At 42.7% G+C, this 19,134-nt stretch overlaps 1 protein-coding gene across 1 annotated transcript in view; it reads right to left on the minus strand.

The window, feature by feature from the left end:
- LOC122896074 (ectonucleotide pyrophosphatase/phosphodiesterase family member 7-like) overlaps window positions 1-19,134 on the minus strand; it is a 30,626-nt gene that overhangs the window by 903 nt on the left and 10,589 nt on the right. The window contains exons 2-4 of the mRNA XM_044234013.1: window positions 14,653-14,798; window positions 6,681-7,307; window positions 4,421-4,658 (exon numbers count right to left, since the gene is read on the minus strand). Of these exons, the coding sequence (XP_044089948.1) occupies window positions 4,421-4,658; window positions 6,681-7,307; window positions 14,653-14,798 (1,011 nt within the window). The remainder of the gene's footprint in view (window positions 1-4,420; window positions 4,659-6,680; window positions 7,308-14,652; window positions 14,799-19,134) is intronic.

Raw genomic sequence — 19,134 nt, forward strand, 5'->3', positions numbered from 1 at the left:
GGAGTGTGAAAGGAGAGTAAGGGGGCTGCTGGGGATGGTGGGGATGGGGAAGAAAAGAAAAAAAAAAATATTTCCATTAGGCATTACTGTGCCTGGAGTGAAAGGCAGGGTAGACAGCAACCCGCGGGCGCTGCCTGCGGAGTCTGAGCTGTGTTCAAAGCCTAGAACGTTCACTTCAGCGCATCTCTCATAAAACTCCATTTGGAAGAGTCCAGAGCTAATTTGTTAAATATAGTTGCAGAAGGTAGATGAGGGGGCAGATTAAATCTTATTACCCCTTTCAGATGAAAAAACACTGAGCCCTGCTCAGCTTTGAGAACAATAGAGGAGAATTAATTCTAATTGAATGCATTTATTCTCCTGTTCTTTTTTTTTTTTTTTTTTTTTAGATTTTATTTATTTATTTGACAGACAGAGATCACAAGTTTGCAGAGAGGCAGGCAGAGAGAGAGGGAGGGGAAGCAGGCTCCCCACTGAGCAGAGATCCCGATGCCAGACTCGATCCCAGGACGCTGGGACCATGACCCTGGGACCATGACCTGAGCCGAAGGCAGAGGCTTTAACCCACTGAGCCACCCAGGCGCCCCCTCCTATCTGTTGTTCTAACACTAGCACCCAGTGAGCACAGGATCCGACATAAGAATGATGTCTTTTATTCCCTTGATACTGTTGATTTTTTTTTTTAGAGATTTTATTTATTTATTTGGCAGACAGAGATCACAAGTAGGCAGAGAGGCAGGCAGAGAGAGAGGGAGGGGAAGCAGGCTCCCTGCTGAGCCCGATGTGGGGCTTGATCTTAAGACCCTGAGATCATGACCCGAGCTGAAGGCCGAGGTTTTAACCCACTGAGCCACCCAGGTGCCCAACACTGTTGATTTAAATAAAGAGGGTGGACTGTGATTATTGCTGTCTTTACCCAGAATTAATGGTTTCTGGGACTGATGTTGCAGAAATCCTCTCAGTCACAATATCCTGAGGTAGAATCACCTGAAATATGACAATGTCTCAACCAGGGCTGAGTATTGGTCCTAAGGGAATGAAGCTTCAGAACTGGGCCATGTGGACTGGTCCGCTTCTGCTGTTTTGATCAGCTTTCTGCCTGCAGTAGACAATGAAAACCAATGGAAAGGGTCAAACTCATAAATACTAGGCTTGTTCTGTTAACACATACAATCGCTATTAATTGCCTTTCTTCTGAGGAGCAAAAGGGCATGTACAGTCAATGCCATAATAAGTAATACTGTATGATGTTATTCTAAGATACTAATAAATCTAGGCTGGTTCAGCCTTTCCTGATGCCATAGATGGGAGGTAGATTGGGAAAGGATCCCAAGTGAGCCATAGCAGTGACTTGCACACAGAAGAAGCCTTTATTTTGGTGTGTGGGCTCTTGGGAGGGACAAAGGTCATAAAGTTACAAATTTTAGATCTGAATCTAGAAGAATCAAGGCACTGAAGTCGTTTTCAACATCCAGGGACCTCATAGGTGTGTGTTCAGGTATAAGTGAAGATTAGGATTGCGGTTTAACACAAAAACTAAAAATTCTAGGGAGTGTTTATATGAAGAGAGGCTTTAGGACACATCCCAAAGTTCTGCCAGCATTGAGGGGATATGTAGGTGCACACGCTATACTGCAGATTTGGCTTCTGGATTTGAGGCTTTTAATAATAAGGATTTGAGGCTTTTAATAACAACAACAACAATAACAACAACACCAACAACCACAACCCTCTAATACATTTTAGCTGTATGGAATGGTTGCTTTTTAGAAATTATACTGTGGGCATGGCAGTTTAATCAGTACCTTGAAGTTTTTCTTTTATCTCTCCTATAGCTAATGGTTTCTGTAGAAAAGGACCAATTGATTTCTTTTTAAAATGTTGCTTCAGGGTGTAGAGACCTTTATAGGTCATGTTTCAACTTATAGGAAATTTTTATAGTTCAAATATAAATTACGTTAAATGTAGGCTTTGTAATGGAGTTAAGGTTAAGTAAAGTTCTGACTTTCCTTAGGTTGTTTATAGTGTTCAGGAGGCTCCCGCTTTATTGGCAAAAGAGCTTTGTTAAAGCAGAAGAATGGTCAGGGTTGGGTATAATAAGGATATAGGTGGCTCAGTCTAATGATGTAATTATTGAGATATAGAAAGAGGGGCATCAGGACTCTATAATGCTTTGGTTGGTGGCAGAACCAGTGTTACAAGTTGGATTGTGTTTCCCCACTCCCCCAGAAAGTATGTTGGAAGCCTTAATCCTTGGTACTTAGGACCTTATGGTACTGGTGACCTTATTTGGAAATAGAGTCTGCAGATATAATTAAAATGAGGTCATCCTGGCTGTAGAGGGCCCTAAATATCATGACTGGTGTCCATATAAGAGAAGAGAACACCATGTAAAGACAGACACAGGGAGAAGATGGCCATGTGGTGATGGAGACAGAGACAGGAATGATGCGTTTCTAAACCGAGGAATACCAAGGATTGCCAGCAACCACCAAAAGCTAGAAGAGGCAAGGAAGGATTCTCCCCTATATGTTTTAGAGGGAGCCTGGCCCTGCTGACACCTTGATTTTGGCCTTTTACCCTCTAGGTCTATGAGATAGTATCTGTTGTTTTAAGCCAGCTAGTTTGGGGTAATTTGTTATGGCAGCCGCGGAAAACTAATACAACTGGTATGTCATTTGGGAGGCCCAGTACAAAATGAAAATGCAGGGTCCTTGTTAAAAAAATCAAGAATTCTGAAATGGTGACAGTAGATTATTAAACCAGGTTGGGGGCTCTTCCGAGCCTTGGGCTTTGAGTGATTGCTTAGGTCGCAAATCATAAACCTGGCCTTGTTGCTCGATTCTCAAAGTGCTGGATCCCCTTTGGCTTGCAGGAAGTGGTTGAAGTGGATTATTACAATGTGCCCTGATTAACCACAGGAAACCCAAAGAACACTCACTTCTTTTTCCGATGAATGGCTGTGTATGTCACGCTAGCAACAAACAGAACTGCAAGAACTCCTGTGACAATCGCGAGACCAAGCACTGCCTTTTGGAGAGCCAATGTCTTCTGTGTCTCCGCTCCTGATAAAATATCAGATGGTTTTTAATTGTCTGATTATTAAGAGGCTTTTCTGGCTGCTCCTGGATCCGTGGGAAGTTTTCCATCCAGGCTCTGGTGAATATTAACTATGGAAATGAAATGTACATTTAACCCAAGAAAGTGCTCACTGTAAAGAAACCTTGTAGGGCAAGTCGTTGAAAGCCGATTTACTAAACGACCTATTCACCAAATGACCCATTTTCCTAATGACCACTTTGCCAAGTGACCAATTTGCTAAAAGCCAATTTGCTGAGAATCATCAGTTGGTGGGACATTTTGCTTATCAATAACTGACAATAGCCAAAGACCTTACCGCAGGCTCCCAGTGGGCTATGAGACAGCGGTAGGGGCCAAATAGTTCTAGCAACACTCTAAAACTTAAAAGAAAAAAATCCTAAATAATTTGGTGAATTGTCATTCATTTAATTAGATTCCTACAAAATGGCCTGCTTCCTGGAAGTTCACAAGAAGATCATGGGCAGTGGCTTCGAGTGAAAAGGGTGTCCTATGTACTCTGTTCTAATTGAGCATAGTTATTTTAAGTATAATAAATCACCGATGGGGCACCTGGGTGGCTCAGTGGGTTAAAGCCTCTGCCTTTGGCTCAGTTCATGATCCCAGGGTCCTGGGATTGGGCCCCGCATGGGGCTCCCTGCTCAGTTGGGAGACTGCTTCCTCCTCTCTCTCTGCCTGCCTCTTCGCCTACTTGTGATCTCTTCAAATAAATAAATAAAATCTTAAAAAAAAATAAAAATCACTGAGCCGCGCCTAAGTTTCTCTCTGCAGAAGAAAAGCTGGCCAGTGTTTGCAAATAACTGAATTCTCAGAGATGATTCCATTCTTCCTTTGTATCGTTCACATTTAAGATTTTGAAGTCTTAAGAACTAGCAACCTTATTTACAGACACCACCTCCTTCCCCCTTTTTTCAGCAGTGAGTGGAATGGTAAGGCTTCATTCTTTCCCTTTGAGCAGCTTTCTTTCTGGCACCAGCAAGGACTGAGTTGTTGAATGAAGGCTGCTTTTCTGTATCTAGAAGGGGCGTCAGAGTGCATGCGATTTCTGAGGACAAGGATTATTGCTTGACATTTTCTATACAGAGGCTTCCTTTTGCCCCAAAGGCACTATGTGAAATGCCACCAACACGTGGAGGGATTCCCTACTTCCTCCTCTATCTGTTTAGAGCTGCAACTGTCTTGCCCTGGGGGCACCGAAGCTCTCGGGAAACAGGATTATTCTGCTTGATTCTGCCACTAACCCCCACCCCCCCAACCTTTTGATTCTTTTCTCAGGACAGAGCACGCTATCAATTTTCTGTTGGTTGTTTTTGTATCTCACCTGGCTGCTGGTCATATGCGTCCACAAGCATTTCCTGGGTGATGGCCAGGGAGCCATTGTGGGGTTCAGGGGTAACCCCCAGAAGCTTACACATGAGTGGGTAGATGTGGATGCTGTCAAAAGGCTCAGCTATGTGATTCTTCTTGAAATCTGGCCCAAAAGCTCTGAATATGGTCTTCATGTCCATGTGGACATTATCAAAGCCATGATCTCCCTTGTTGAAATATATTATAAGTCGCTGAAAAATAATAACAAAAAAGCCATTTTAGATTCCAGTCCCCTGAAAGAAAACTATCCATATGTTATGCATGTCAGATCCATGAGATCTTTGAAAATTTAAATGACAAGGAAGCACACTGCTCTGCAGTGCCAAAGAAAAGAGGAAGGAATGAAAGATCTTTAAGAAAGAGAATAAAGAAAGCATACCCATTAGACACAGCAAGAAGGTAATACTGACAATAATAATAATAATAGTAAGCTCAAACACAGTATCTCCGGTGATGGCCTCAAGTGTTTTGCAAGCTCCTCAATCCTAAAGAGAGAAGAGGAACACCTACTTCACTGTGCACACCAAAGCAGGCAGGTGGATGGGGATCTGAGAAGTGTATTCAGTGAGAGGCACTGAGATTCCAAGAATTTTCTGCCTAACGGCCAGTGCAGAATGTTCCCTATTCCCTCAAAGCTGGTTGATTCTGTTGGGAATGTGACTATTGCATTAAATCCCTTCACCTCACTCTCAGCTTGTTATGCCATGAACCAGGCTTACAAAGAGGCCAGTGACTGTAGAATCTCTTCTTGGCAAGACCTTAGCTTTGGGCACATATCGTCAGTGTTCTGGGCTGTGTGAGAGATTACAAAATATCAATAAACTGTTGCATTTTGCTGTGACTGTTTCCACCAATATTAAACAATAACCTTATGAGTTTTCTCAAACCTGTTATACTCTGAATTTGTAGCAATATGGGAGTATACAGATTGCAGACATGATTATAATGTTTAACTCCTGTCCGTAGCCTAGGACAAGCATTCTCCAAGCTATACCTGGGATGGTCTTCTGTCATGTGATGTTTAAATATCACCTAAACTTTGTTCTGCCATGAATTATTAGTTGGTAGTTTACAAACACCAGACCACCTCACTTATGTCTTACAATTAGCCTTGATTTTGGTATTTTCTTCTTTAGATTTGCTTATTTTTCATAACAGCTTTGTTGAGATATGATTTGTATACCATATATACAATTTGAAGATTTTAAAATTTTTCTCAGAGGTGTGGAACTGTCACCACAATCAATTTTGGGACACTCATCACCCCAAAAAGAAACCCTGTATCCTTCAGCAGTCACTCCCCATTTTCTCCTGACATCAACCCCCTATTCTAGACAACCACAAATTTGTGATCTCTCTCTATATATTTGCCTATTCTAAACATTTCATTTAAATAGAATCATACAGTATGTAGTCCTTTGTATCTAATTTCTTTCCGTCATCATAGTATTCTCACAATTCATTCAAGTTATAACATGTATCAGTACTTTGTTCCTTTTTTTTTTTAAAGATTTTATTTATTATTTGACAGAGATAACAAGTAGGCAGAGAAGTAGGCAGAGAGGCAGGCAGAGAAAGAGAGGAGGAAGCAGGCTCCCCACAGAGCAGAGAGCCCGATGTGGGGCTCAGTCCCAGGACCCTGGGACTGCCTTTTAATGGCAACATAATATTCCATTGTATGGATATACCATATTTCATTTATCTACTTATCAACTCATGGGCAATTGGGTTGTTTTCACTTCTTGGTCATTTTGAATGATGCTGCTATGAGCATTTGTGTATAATTTTGTGAACAGGGTTGCTTATTATTTTCATTATTAGTTTTGATATGTGCAAAGGGGAACCAGCAGGTGGGTTTTTTTGGTGTATCTACTTTTAATCCCAAATCACTTCTCTCTAGCTTTGGTTTATTCTCATTAAAATGGGGGAGATAAGATATCTTTAGGAGCTGGGAAAACAAAAATGAAATAATTCATGTTAAAATTTTAGTACAGCGCCGAACAGGGCCTTGGTCAGGGAGGGATGTTGTCATTATTATTACATAGTGGTAACATGGGACAGGGTTGGTTGGGTGGGATGTGGGGTTGGGGATGGGGAACACTTAGGAAACAGTGGATTACAACTTATATTTTCATTTTTTTTTCAGACCTGTTCCTCTCTAGAGGCTGTCTCCAAGACCCAAGATGACTTTATTCATTTTAGAATCAACTCACCCCATTGATGTTATAACCAGAGTCAGCATACATCACGATTGGCAGGACCCGCTGGTGTTTAGCAAAATGGAAGCGTTCTGGGAATTCCTCCTTCTTGTACACATTGAGATGAGGGTGTGCATTCTTCAGCGCTTGGTAAACGGCTTCCTCTTGCCCTGGTTTGGGCAGGAGCATCCCAAAGCCACCATAATCCACAATGTCAAACTTGACTAAGTCCCTGAACTTAATGTAGTTGGTCAAGAGGATCTCAGTGACGTTGGGCTCCTTTTTCACTGTGGTCATGCCGTGGTCTGATGTGATGATGACATTGAGGTTCTTGGTCAAGCTGTGCCTCTCAATAGCTTCCACCAGGTACCCGATGGTTCTGTCGATTTGCTGAATAATCACCCTTCTGTTCTCTGTCTCAGGCCCGAATTTGTGTCCCACGTTATCTGGCTCTCCATAGTACAGAGTTACAAAGTCAAAATCTTCCTTAGTGAACCAGTTCATGACAATGTCAATGTTCTCCCTCCACTCTGTCTCATTGCTGTCTGGGTGAGTGTAAGACTCTACCAGGGACCGCTGGACAGCCTCTCCTTTGTACTTCGCACCTCCTCCAGGATAGTGGAATGATGCTGTCTTCCTCCCCTGCAAGGATAAGAAGAAAATTCTATCAGGACTATTTCTCATATCTTTTTCATAACAAGTAAAGCCTGGCTTGTTGATGTCCCTGCCCTAGCCCAGAGACATAGAGAACATGTGAGCCTTGGAATCAGATGGCGTTGGACTTCATTCCTGGCTTTACCAGGATCTCATCAAATCTATAACACCATTGCAAGACATGCTATTATTTTATGTGCTACTAAAAAAAAAGTGCTGCCAGTGAAACCATGATACTCCACTGATTGTAAGATGCACTCCAGCTTCAGAGATGGAAAAATGAAAAGAAGTTCCTTGGAATGGAGGAAAAATGGTACATTCTGTTTTCATGATGGTGAGTGAATTCTTTAATCTCTTAAACTTCGTGTTTCCACATGTAAAATGCCAAAAAGTTGATGTTATTTTTGTGAGGATTAAGTCAGCTAACTTTAAGATAAAGTGGTAGAGGTTGTGTTTTGGCATGTGGTAGGCACTCTTTTCTTTGCCTCCAGGTATAGCAAACCACCACAAAGCCTTCCCCGATGTGTGTAGTGAACACTTAATATGTTTGCCAGCCCAGCACCCACTCCCCCTCTAATGGTTCAGAGAACCCTGACTTCCCCTAGAGACTCTGCCCTTGCTTCATGGCTGATTTGGGATGTGTTATTTCCACATCAGGCTCCAGAGGTAGGATTTGGTTGTGGCCTGGCCAATCCGAGGACACTACTTCCACTGGCCACAGCAGTTGGCTCAGACTTGGGCCCATGTCCCAGTCAGAGCCAAAGAGATTTGATCTTGGGACTTCTGAGGAGGAGGAATAAGGGCTAGAGGAAAGCTTTGGACCACAAATCAGGTTGTTTTAACAACACACATGATTTCAAAGTAATGAAAATATTCTTAAGTGATCCCCCAAGCAGAAAGGTGGCTGTTGACAAAGTTTGGTAAAAAAAGTTAGGAAAAAAAAGAATTTTATGTTTGCTCACCAATGAATTAACAATGAGATGGACACATCTCACTAAGTCCTGTTGTTGTAAAGCAGCTCATTGATCAGGACATGGCACATAGTAGGGGCTCAGTGGATTTTGGTTTAATGAATGAATGTCCTACTTATCTGGGGAGCAAGTACTTTCCTTTGTCTCAGTAAAGCTATTAGCTTGAAGGCTGTACTGTGACACTTCCTCTACCACCCAGAGTTTGGATGTTCTGAAAAACACAAAAGTTCATTGATTTTAGTAGAACCAAGGGTGATGTCACTATATTGATTTGGTATGGAGCATAAATGACCAGGAAGATTTTTGGGATAATGGCACCTGGGTTGTGGCTATTTGTTTGACAAATGAGCAGAAAATTATATCCACAAGTAATGACAAAACTTACAGTGTACTGTTTGAGAGAGAGAAGCAGGAAAGCAATTTGGAAGTTGTGAGGGATGCTATTGGTTTTCTACCCAGATCCTCTTTTTGGGCCAGTGCACTCACATTCACTTCAGCTGTTCCATGTTCTGGAAAATTACCTTCAGCTAAGTGGCCAAATCTTGCTTCACTTGGTAAGGTGTTCCATACTGCTTCTTCACTCCTAGGTGCCTATGGCCAGTGATTGACTGATAGGAGGACCAAAGACCAGCTTCCTTGCCTCAGGATGGGATAGCATGGGGGTGCAATTTATGCTCCAGAGCTCTGTGGGATTAGGCTGAAGCTGATCTCTAACTGTAACCACAGCTCCCTTCTCTTCTTTCAAATCCTACCCTGTCAGTTTCCCTCACTCCCATCTCCTGAGAACTCTCCCTTAGTGCCTTATATTCACCAAATCCCTGCCTCAGGCTCTGCTTTTAGGAAGCTTGAAATAAGATAGAAAAATTTTAAAAAGCTTATTTATTTATTTATTTATTAGAGAGAGAGTGTGAGTACAAGGAAGCAGTGGGGCAGAGGAAGAGGGGGAAACCAACTTCCTGTTGAGCAGGGAGTCTGATGTGGACCTCAATCCCAGGACCCTGGGATCCTAACGGAGCTGAAGGCAGACGCTCAACCAATGGAGCCACTGCACCCCAAGATAGAAGTTTTTTTTTTTTTTTAAGATTTTATTTATTTATTTGACAGAGAAAAACACGGTGGGAGAGAAAACATAAGCAGGGGAAGTGGGGGGAGGATAACAAGGGTTCCCACTGAGCAGGGAGCCTGATGAGGGTCTTGATCCCAGGACCCTGGGATCATGACCTGAGCCAAAGGTAGCTGCTAAATGACTGAGCCATCTAGTTGCCCCAAGATAGAAGTTTTAATGCTAAATACTTTTCAAGGCTCCAGAAGCTCTGCTATCCACTGCTATAGGTGAAACATTGGGCCCTCTGGCCTCCAGCGTTCATTTTCTATCATGTGATTTAATTTTATTTTCTTTAAAGTACTTTACCCAATCTGAAATTATCTTAATGTGTTTCTTGTTTACCGTCTATTTCCCTTCCTTAGAATGTGAGTTCCATGAGATCAGGGGCCATGTTGATTTTATTGACCACTCTTTTTCTGGGACGTAGAACAGGCCTGGCTCAGAGTAGGTGGTAATTGTTGGTTAAGTGGATTTTGAATGAATGCTGAATCACATCTCCTTTTGTGGGTGCAAAACCCATCCTATTCTCACTCCTGATTAACTTATGTAAAGAGCTACAGAAGCTCTTTCTTTTTTGGGTTCTACCATCTTATTTGTAATCTCTTCAGGCAACACATTTTCATTTTTGATAATAGAATTTCTATGGTTGCTTTAACTTGCAAATCCTCTAATATTTATTTATTGCATTTCTGATTGGCATTACTCATAATTCTCAGTTTTTAACAGTGGTACTTTGTTTAACTTAATTTAAATTGACTTTGCTCTGAAGTATGGAATTGACTGGAAGGATAAAACTTTCAACATTTTGTAGAACATAGTTTGACTGGCTATTTTATTATCTAGAATAAGCTGACATTGGCATTCTGAGGGACTTATGCAGCTCTGCATATCCAGTTGACTTCTTGATGTTTGCATGTTAAATCTCAGAAGTTCCTAACTTGAAATTGTTTTCTTGTGCTGTGTTCTCAACACACACCTTCTTTTTATTTTTATTTTTTAAAAGATTCTATTTATTTATTTGAGAGATAGAGAGAATGAGAGAGAGAGAGAGAGAGTATAAGAAAGGGGAGGGTCAGAGGGAGAAGCAGACTCCCTGCTGAGCAGGAAGCCTGATGTGGAACTCCATCCTGGGACTCCAGGATCTTGACCTGAGCTGAAGGGAGTCGCTTAACCAACTGAGCCTCCCAGGCGCCCTCAACACACACCTTCTTTAAAGATACCTCAAGCTGTAGTCTTAGGAAACTGTGATTTTTTTTTCACTTTGCCCCTTAGGGATTTTAAGAGTTAAACTGTTACATGAAAGAAGCTCCAGAAAGAAATGTAAGTTTGAGTGTGTACACATACACACACACACACACACACGACTCTATTTATTTGGGACCCGGGATAATCAAAAGTGCTATTTTCAACAAATACTTCTGAGAAATAATCTGAGCATTTAATTGGATGCAAAAGAGTGGGTATTTACTATTCTACCCTTTAATTAGCATAATCAGTGTTTCCAGTAGCAATAGCAATTGGAAAATCACTGGTTTTATTAGGTTCATTATTCTCCCTTAGTGTAGTGTTGCATCAATGTGGCTATTACTCTTAAGTTGCTTTTTTAAAACAAGAGTTGGTACTTCCTATAGGCAATATCCTTTGGTTTTGTACAGAGTCCACCAAACTCCTCAGAACTAATCTCTAGAACAGAAGTTTCAGTTTGGTTTTGCGTTTTGTCTTGTCTCTTCCTTTAGGACAGAGTGAATAGTCACAAGGTACACATGTTTTAGGAAGGCCCCTGAACATTTTGTCATGGTTGTGCTTTGGTGGAAAGTATGTATGGTTTAGGGAAAGGAGTTCCTCCTTCTAGGAAGTGATTGGGTGGAAAGACATGGACTCTATGTATGTGAAATTCAGAAGTCAAGGTTGATCTGAGTTGTTTTCATTGCTTTTCTGGGCTCTAGAGGAGTCACTGAACAGAAGGAGCCAGACGGCCAAGATTCTATTTTCTCTCCCTCCCACACCCTTTAGAACCTTTATGATGCATAATAAAGACATGGTTTGGGCCAATATTGGAATGAATTATCTTGTTATTAATGCTCTAGGCAGAAGCAGCTGGCACCATCCTGCTCACGGCTCTTCCAAGTTTGGAAGATATTGTCTATGAGACTTGGCTTACAATGAAAATCATAGCTGCCCTCCCCACCTTCTCTCCAAATCCCTTCCTGGTTGTAGCCTACCATGGTCCTGATACAGACTTTTGGAAGCCATGGGGATCTCACTCAGATTATCCCCCGCCATTTCACTCTTTAATATGCTCTATACTCCTCCACAGAAAGGTAATACATGCTCCTAGGTTTTTATGGTTTTCCTGGGTCTTAAAGTCATGGCTGCCTGCCCTTCTCTGAGGATTAGGACTTCTGAACTTGGTGAACCACTTCAGCCATTAATTATATTCCATTATCAGGCATACTCATTTAAAATCTGAGCTTGCTTTGAATGGACCCTCTCTGTTCATCCCCTGACCATTATTGAAGTCCTGCTGGAGTGTGGATATGTTCTTGGACTGTGAATAATGGACTCAAAGGTGGCCAGGAATCCCATCTTTTAGGCATCATCCACAACGCATGTCAGTTCTTATGTATCTTGTTAGACTCTGGCAGCATTAATGTCATGGAAGGAAAACATTTTAGTCCTATTAAAGGTGGATGCATCAATCTCCACAAAGCCCACCTGGAGAAGGATGGATTTTCCCAGTGATGGTTAGAGGTTAGGCCACTCCATTATAGTTCTGCCTGGTAATATAGATGGACCCCTGAATGACATTTAGGGCCATTTGGTATGCTGTTACTGTGGGGCTGACCTAGGGCCACAGGTTTGCTCTGATTGCAGCAGCTTTCCTGCCAACTCCTCGGGGAACTGGCCAGTGGCCCTGTCCCATGGCAGGAGATGTCAGTGGTAGAATGAGATATACCAGCTTGATTTTTGCTTGCCAGACCCATGGCATGTTGTCAATCGTCTGGCCCTGCACCAGATCCTGTTTTTGCACAACCACTTATGAATTCAGCAAAGAGGAAGAACACTCTGATTATGAATTGAGCAGAAGGAAACACGTCCTGAAAATAAATGGCAATGAGACAAGAACCATGAATAAGAAAAACTACAGGAAAGAATGCTACCAGAAACCTTGTGCCAATGAACAAATAGTGTAGCAAGAGACTAGAAAGGCCCTGGGTTTTGAACACTAAATTAATGAAGACCGCCCAGACCTCTCTAGGAGCAAGACAAATAGGTGATTCACTATAAAACCCATGGCTGAATGTTTCAGCCAAGGAAGTAATACTATGTTATAGTTAAGAGTTAAGAGTTGCTGAACACTGAGTGAGTTAAAATCTTAGCTTTGCCTCTTGCTACCTTTGTAACTTTAGAAGTTACAAAAAAGTTTGCTCACCTGTTAAGTGGGCATGATCCTAATAACCTACTTAAGAACTGTTATAAATTAATAAATGTAAAGCACTTAAATCAGTACTAGGCACATAGAAGGTGTTATTAGTGTTATTTTCTTGAGGGGGCAGAATTTATTTGCATGGTTTCTGCCTTAAAGTAAAAAAATGTGACAGAAGAGGAAGGAATCTAGAGCTGAACAGTTAAGGGAAAAATGAAGCTGAGATAGAGTCACTGACAACCTCCTCTGATTCATTTAGAGCTATGCTGTCCAGTACGGTAGTCCTTAACCACATGTGCTATTTATATTTAAATTGAAATTAATAAAAATTAAATCCAACTAAAAATTTGGTTCCTCAGTCTCACTAGTTACATTTCAAGGGCTCAATAACCACGTGTGGCTAGTGGCTTCCATGTTCGACTGTGCACAGTTGAACATGTCTATCATCAAAGAAAGTTCCATTGAATAGTTCTGGCTTAGAGCTGTAGTGACCAGCTGAAGGCTAAAATGATTCAGCCTTCTTTAATGACTAATCGTTTTTGAACATTTAGTTTTCAGCATGTTACATGCATTATCTCAGTTAACCTTCGTAATGGGCTTAAGAAGCAGGGACTCTTGACAATCTTCATTTTATGGGTGGGGCAAATCAAGCACAGGGAGGAGGGTTTTGCCCAAGGACAGGCAGCTGGAGAAAGGTGCAGCTGGCCAGATCCTTCTCCAGGAGTCCAAGGCCACAGCCTGCCTTCTTTTTTTTTTTTTTTTTTAAAGATTTTATTTATTTGACAGGAGAGGACACAAGTAGGCAGAGAGGCAGGCAGAGAGAGAGGAGGAAGCAGGCTCCCTGCTGAGCAGAGAGGCCGATGCGGGACTCGATCCCAGGACCCTGAGATCATGACCTGAGCCGAAGGCAGCGGCTCAACCCACTGAGCCACCCAGGCGCCCCCACAGCCTGCCTTCTGAGCGGCAACAGCACCACCTTGCAGCAGGACACACTCTGTATGCTGGAGCACAGAGATGGAGCTCCAGTTCAAGGGGATCTTTGGAGCAAAGGCTGGTGTCTTGGGGAGAGAGATTCTATTCTGAAGTGATGACTGTGGAAGCTGTTTAAGAAAATACAAAGCTGGGGGCGCCTGGGTGACTCAGTCATTAAGTGTCTGCCTTCGGCTCAGGTCATGATTCCAGGGTCCTGGATCCAGCCCCGCATCAGGCTCCCTGCTCGGCAGAAGGCTTGCTTCTCCCTCTGCCTGCTGCTCCCCCTACTTGTGTGTGTGCTCTCTCTCTTTCTCACTATCAAACAAATAAATAAAATATTAAAAAAAAAAGAAAGTACAAAGCTGACAGCAGTTTTGGGGCGGGGACTTAAACATGTAGCTCTGATTTCTGCCTTTTTGAAGCAATAGTAAGTGGCCACCGGAATCCTTTCAAGTGAATATTCTCAGAGCTTTTCATGGTCTAAAGATTCATTAAATGGTCAGCTTCATTCTTAAGGGCTTTTATGCTTAAGTCTGAGGCAAGAGTATAAACAGATATTTATGAAAGGGCTGCTGAGTTCAGATCCTATGGTGAGCCTTGGAGGTACAATCATGATTCAGCCAGACTCTGCCCTCATAGAGACTCATCCATTGATAATGGTTAAATGCACATTTCATTTAATGCTTACATCAAATCTATTAAATAAGCACATCATCATTATTCCCATTACACATTTAGGGAAACATGTTTAGAGAAGTTAAGTCACTTTCTCAAGGTCACAGCTTCCAACCCTCATCCCACATGCTTAGGAATGAGAGGCAATATCCCTGGAAGCCAACCCAGGGTTTCTGATAGTACCTGTCTCTGGGCTGTGATCCAGAGGGGGAGAACACCATTGTCCCACCACTCAGTCTTGTTCTGTGTAGTTTTGAAGGAGTACTTCCATTGTGTCTCTGTATTAAACATCATGTTGTGAATGACTCCGTGATCTTCAATCCAGCGACCTTGGGAATGAAAGAGGGAAGGTACTGATAAGTTCTGTGAATGGATGCTGCTAGGGCTATCAAAGTGATCTTAAGACCTCTCTCAATACCCTTCTGGTCAGCCTACTTCTTCTGGGGGATTTTTTGCTTGGGGTGGCTACCCTGGGGCTTCTGACTTGGTTTTCTGGAGGTGCAAATGTTGGTAGGCATAAAGGAAGGGCTAATTGTATCTCACAACTGCCAGACTGGATCTGTTTCTGGAACAGACCTCACAGACCTGGAGGAAGCTGGGATTGGCTGTGGAACCTGATATGGGAGGGAAGGCAGGGCAAGGGGAGGCCAGGTTACTTTGGTTGTTCTGTGTCTAGAAGGTAAGAGCCTAGAGTTTGGATATTTCCTGTGGGATGATTTTCCTTATCTTCTGCTTGTGATGATCTGATTCAATATTGAATATCCAGTGGACCTAATTCTTGGCAAACATCCCAGGGTTTACCCTAGGACTCCCATACTGTTTGAGGAAAACAACGGAATCAGGAAGGATTTCTAGACAAAAATGGCTATAGACTTACTTCTCTCTACATAGAGAAAGCAGATGCTGGAGAATGTGATTAAGCTAGATTATTCTTGAAAGCATAAGAATTGAACCAATATAGAAAAAAAACCTGTGGTCTTAAATGGTACCAGGGAAAAGAGGAGTGTGTGTTGGGGGACACTCTAAAGAGTGAACCAAAAGATCCAAGGGGACAGCTGAGTACACTTCCTTACCTGCTGGGACAGAATCCTCTGGGTGACCCTGCTGATTATAATAAGGTAGTGACGATTTCTCCTATTTCCAAGTTAAATCAATGCAGGACATACTGTGACTAGAACTTGATGGTCACGGGAACCAAGAAGGGAAAGCTCTCCACTAGCTCAGACTCATTGCCAGGCTGATGGTGGGTAAAATCCCCCTAGGATGGCCAAGGCTTTCAGGTGGGAAGAAGCAAAACAAGTTGTTGCTTTAGTGTTTCTGTCTTATAGGTAGATCATGCTTAGGGGCACTGAAAATAAGTTGTGCTGCTGTCAGGGATTAGGGCTTTGGGGTCAAGATTCCTGGTCAGGGATCAAATTGGATGGTCAGCAGGGGAAGACCATGGACTTAGAGCCCAAGAGAGCTGGGTGCCAACCACAGCTTGGCTTTTGAACATGCTGTGTGAACTTAAATAAGCCCCTAACCTGCCTGGCCTTGGTTGCCTGAATAATAGCAGGTAGTGTTTGTGTGATGAAAGCATGGTACATATTTACTGTCATGTCATAAGCCAACACATTTCCTAAATTTATAGGGGGATTAACTCATCTCATGCTCCCAACAACTCTGTGAGGTGGCTACTATTATAGCCCCTCTTTTAGAGATTTCCCCCTTTAAGGAAATAGGCACAGAGTTTGCTCAAGATCATGTAGCAGAACTGGCCTTTGAACCCAGGAGGCTTGGTGATAGTCTATGCTTTTTTTTTTTAATAGGTGAAATTCATATAGCATAAAATTCACCATTAACATTTTATTTTATTTATTTATTTAAAGATTTGATTTATTTATTTGACAGACAGAGATCATAAGTAGGCAGAGAGAGAGAGGAGGAAGAAGGCTCCTTCCAGAGCAGAGAGCCTGATGCAGGGCTCGATCCCAAGTCCCAGGGATCATGACCTGAGCCGAAGGCAGAGGCTTTAACCCACTGAGTCACCCAGACACCCCTCCATTAACATTTTAAAGTATACAATTCAGTAGCATTTAGTATAGTCACAATGTTGTGCAATAATCACCTCTTTCTAGGTCTAGGGCATGTTCATCACCCCAAAAGGAGACGGTACTCAAGCAGTCACTTCCCCGTCTCCTACTAGCCTCTAATCTTCTTTCTGTCTCTATAGTTTTACCTGTTCTGGACATCTCATAGAAATGAGATCTCACAATATGTGGCCTTTTGTGTCTGGTTTCTTTTACTTAGCTTTATGTTTTCCAGGTTCATCCATGTTGTAGCATATTTCCTTGTTATAGTGTGGGAGCTTTCTCATGGCTGATCCATGCCATATCATAGTAGGTGAAATGGAAGCACAGAGACAGTTCACCCAGAGGTAGCTTGCTTTTGCCTTGGTTTTGTTTTGTTTTGTTTTGTTTTTGCCTGCAAATCCTGGATTCTGTTCTTTGTGACTCTTACTTATGCCTAGTAAAGAACAAATCACCCTGGAATTTACAGACACCTGGCACTTCACCTATTCTAGTATTTATCTATGGTATTTTATACCACCAACATTAGAATCAACTGAACTGCTTGTTAAAAAACACAAATTCCTGGGGAGCCTGAGTGGCTCAGTTGGTTAGGTATCTGCCTTCGGCTCAGGTCATGATCTCAGAGTCCTAGGATTGAGCCCTAAGTCGAGTGGGGCTCCTTGCTCAGCAGGGAGTCTGCTTCTTCCTCTGCCCTTCCTCTCTGTTCATGCCTGCACTCACTCTCCCTCTCCCTCTCTCTCTCAAAAGCAAAACAAAACAAAACAAAAAGCAACCAAACAAACCCTCACAAATTCCCTGGTCTCCACTCTAGCCCTTGCTGAATTCACACTTCTTGACTGAGGTCTGGGAGCCTACATTTCATAAGCTCTCCAGGTGGTTCTAGTGCCCCCTGACATACCCCACTGACATGTCAGAACCATCGTTTTAGGAACTGTTAGTCATTCACGCATCATGTGGGTTAGTTCTAGCAGATTGCCCATTACTCCAAAATCTGGGTTGACAGTAGTTCGCCTGAGGGACCAAAGTGGGGAGAGGCAGCTGTCAAAACCTGGAGTACTCCAGTATCTTGGGGAAGCAAAGCCACTGGGAGGATTTGGAGGAGGGATTGGAGGAAGCAGAGGATGCCATGGACACAGAAACTACCCCCTCCTGGACCTTAATGATTCTGGCTTCCAGGTTCTGGGATCCAGATGTCAGTTATAATATCAGTCAAGTAGACTAGCTTGAGAACCAATCACAGAACCATTTTCCACTCAAAGAGATGTTACCCAGGTTTCAAATACCTAACCTAAAACGAGTTCAGGGAGCATGACTCTTCTATTCTGTGGCATGGTTAGTCCCAGTAGTTGCACCAAGGAAACTGTCTCCATAGTGTTTGGTTTATTTTCACCCTGACACTTAAAGGCATGTTCTAAATCCAGCCAGCAGCTGGGACCACTAATGACCCAGCAGAAATTTCCACTGCCCCTTTGGTTCCATCTTCCTGTTGCTCTAGGCCGTTTATCCTGGTTAAGGACCAGTTCTAGAATGTGGGTAGAATAAGACAGAAGAGGGGAAAAGCTAAGAAATGAACAGCTGCAGGGAGTGGCAATCAGTTTTACTATAACTGCATTTTCAACTCTGAAGACAATCAGTTACCAGGCTAGAAAGCTGCGTGAAGGCAACACTGTTGACCATGCCTGGGGTTCCAGTAGCTGCAAAGGAACTGGTTTCACTTGGGTCAGATGACATAGCCCTTACTACAGTACAGTGCTACAGAAGGGGCACTGCTCTCAGAGGCGGGACATCCGGGTTTGGTTTTGGCTCTTGTAAGCACTTGCTCTCTCCCTGGGACTTAGTTTTCTCCCTGTAAAATGAGAGAGTTAATGATTTCCAAGGTCCTTTCCGGCTTTATCCATTCTGAGAGTCTGTCATCCATGTCATTTCAATGTCTGTGATGTGGAAGTTAAAAAGGAAGTAGGATAAGCTCTCCTAGAGAACGTGATTCCTGCTGCTTGCTAATTATGCTTTAATCAGGGTATAATGCCTACTCCCACACCATGCCATTTATGGCGAAGTGTGGGTAAATTCACCCAACTGAGCCTTTCAGGTGTGGGAACTAACCCAGCTAGATTTGACTCCCTTTTCTTGATTCTCAGAGACTGACATTTATTTATTTCCCAAATACTTGCAGGGTGAATTTAGGAAACCATCAAGTCTAGTGTTGGATCCAAATCTTCTTTCTCAAACGTTTGAGCCAAGTCTTAAACTTGATGTCCCAGGGCATTTACAGCCTATGGGAGAGGGGAGAGAGAGTTAAAAAAAGAGAGAGCATGTTCTGGAGTACCTGCAATGCTCGCAGGCACCTTCTCTTAGGATTCCCCTTCTTGTAGGCCTTGCTGAGAGGCAGGTGTAGGCACTGTATTTGTACCATGTGGCATCTCCTCCCCACATTCAGTTGTTTGGTGAGAAACCCAGTTCTCTCTCTCAAGACTTAAACCAAGAGATGAAATGACTAGTCATCTGGTGGTGGGCTCTGAGAAGCCTACCATGATGGGCCATGAGCAGAAAGAGAAAGCTGGTGGTAAGCAAGTGAAACAGAGAAAGGAGAGTT

Source organism: Neovison vison, chromosome 14 (assembly GCF_020171115.1).
Source record: "Neovison vison isolate M4711 chromosome 14, ASM_NN_V1, whole genome shotgun sequence".
Classification (NCBI taxonomy): domain Eukaryota; kingdom Metazoa; phylum Chordata; class Mammalia; order Carnivora; family Mustelidae; genus Neogale; species Neogale vison.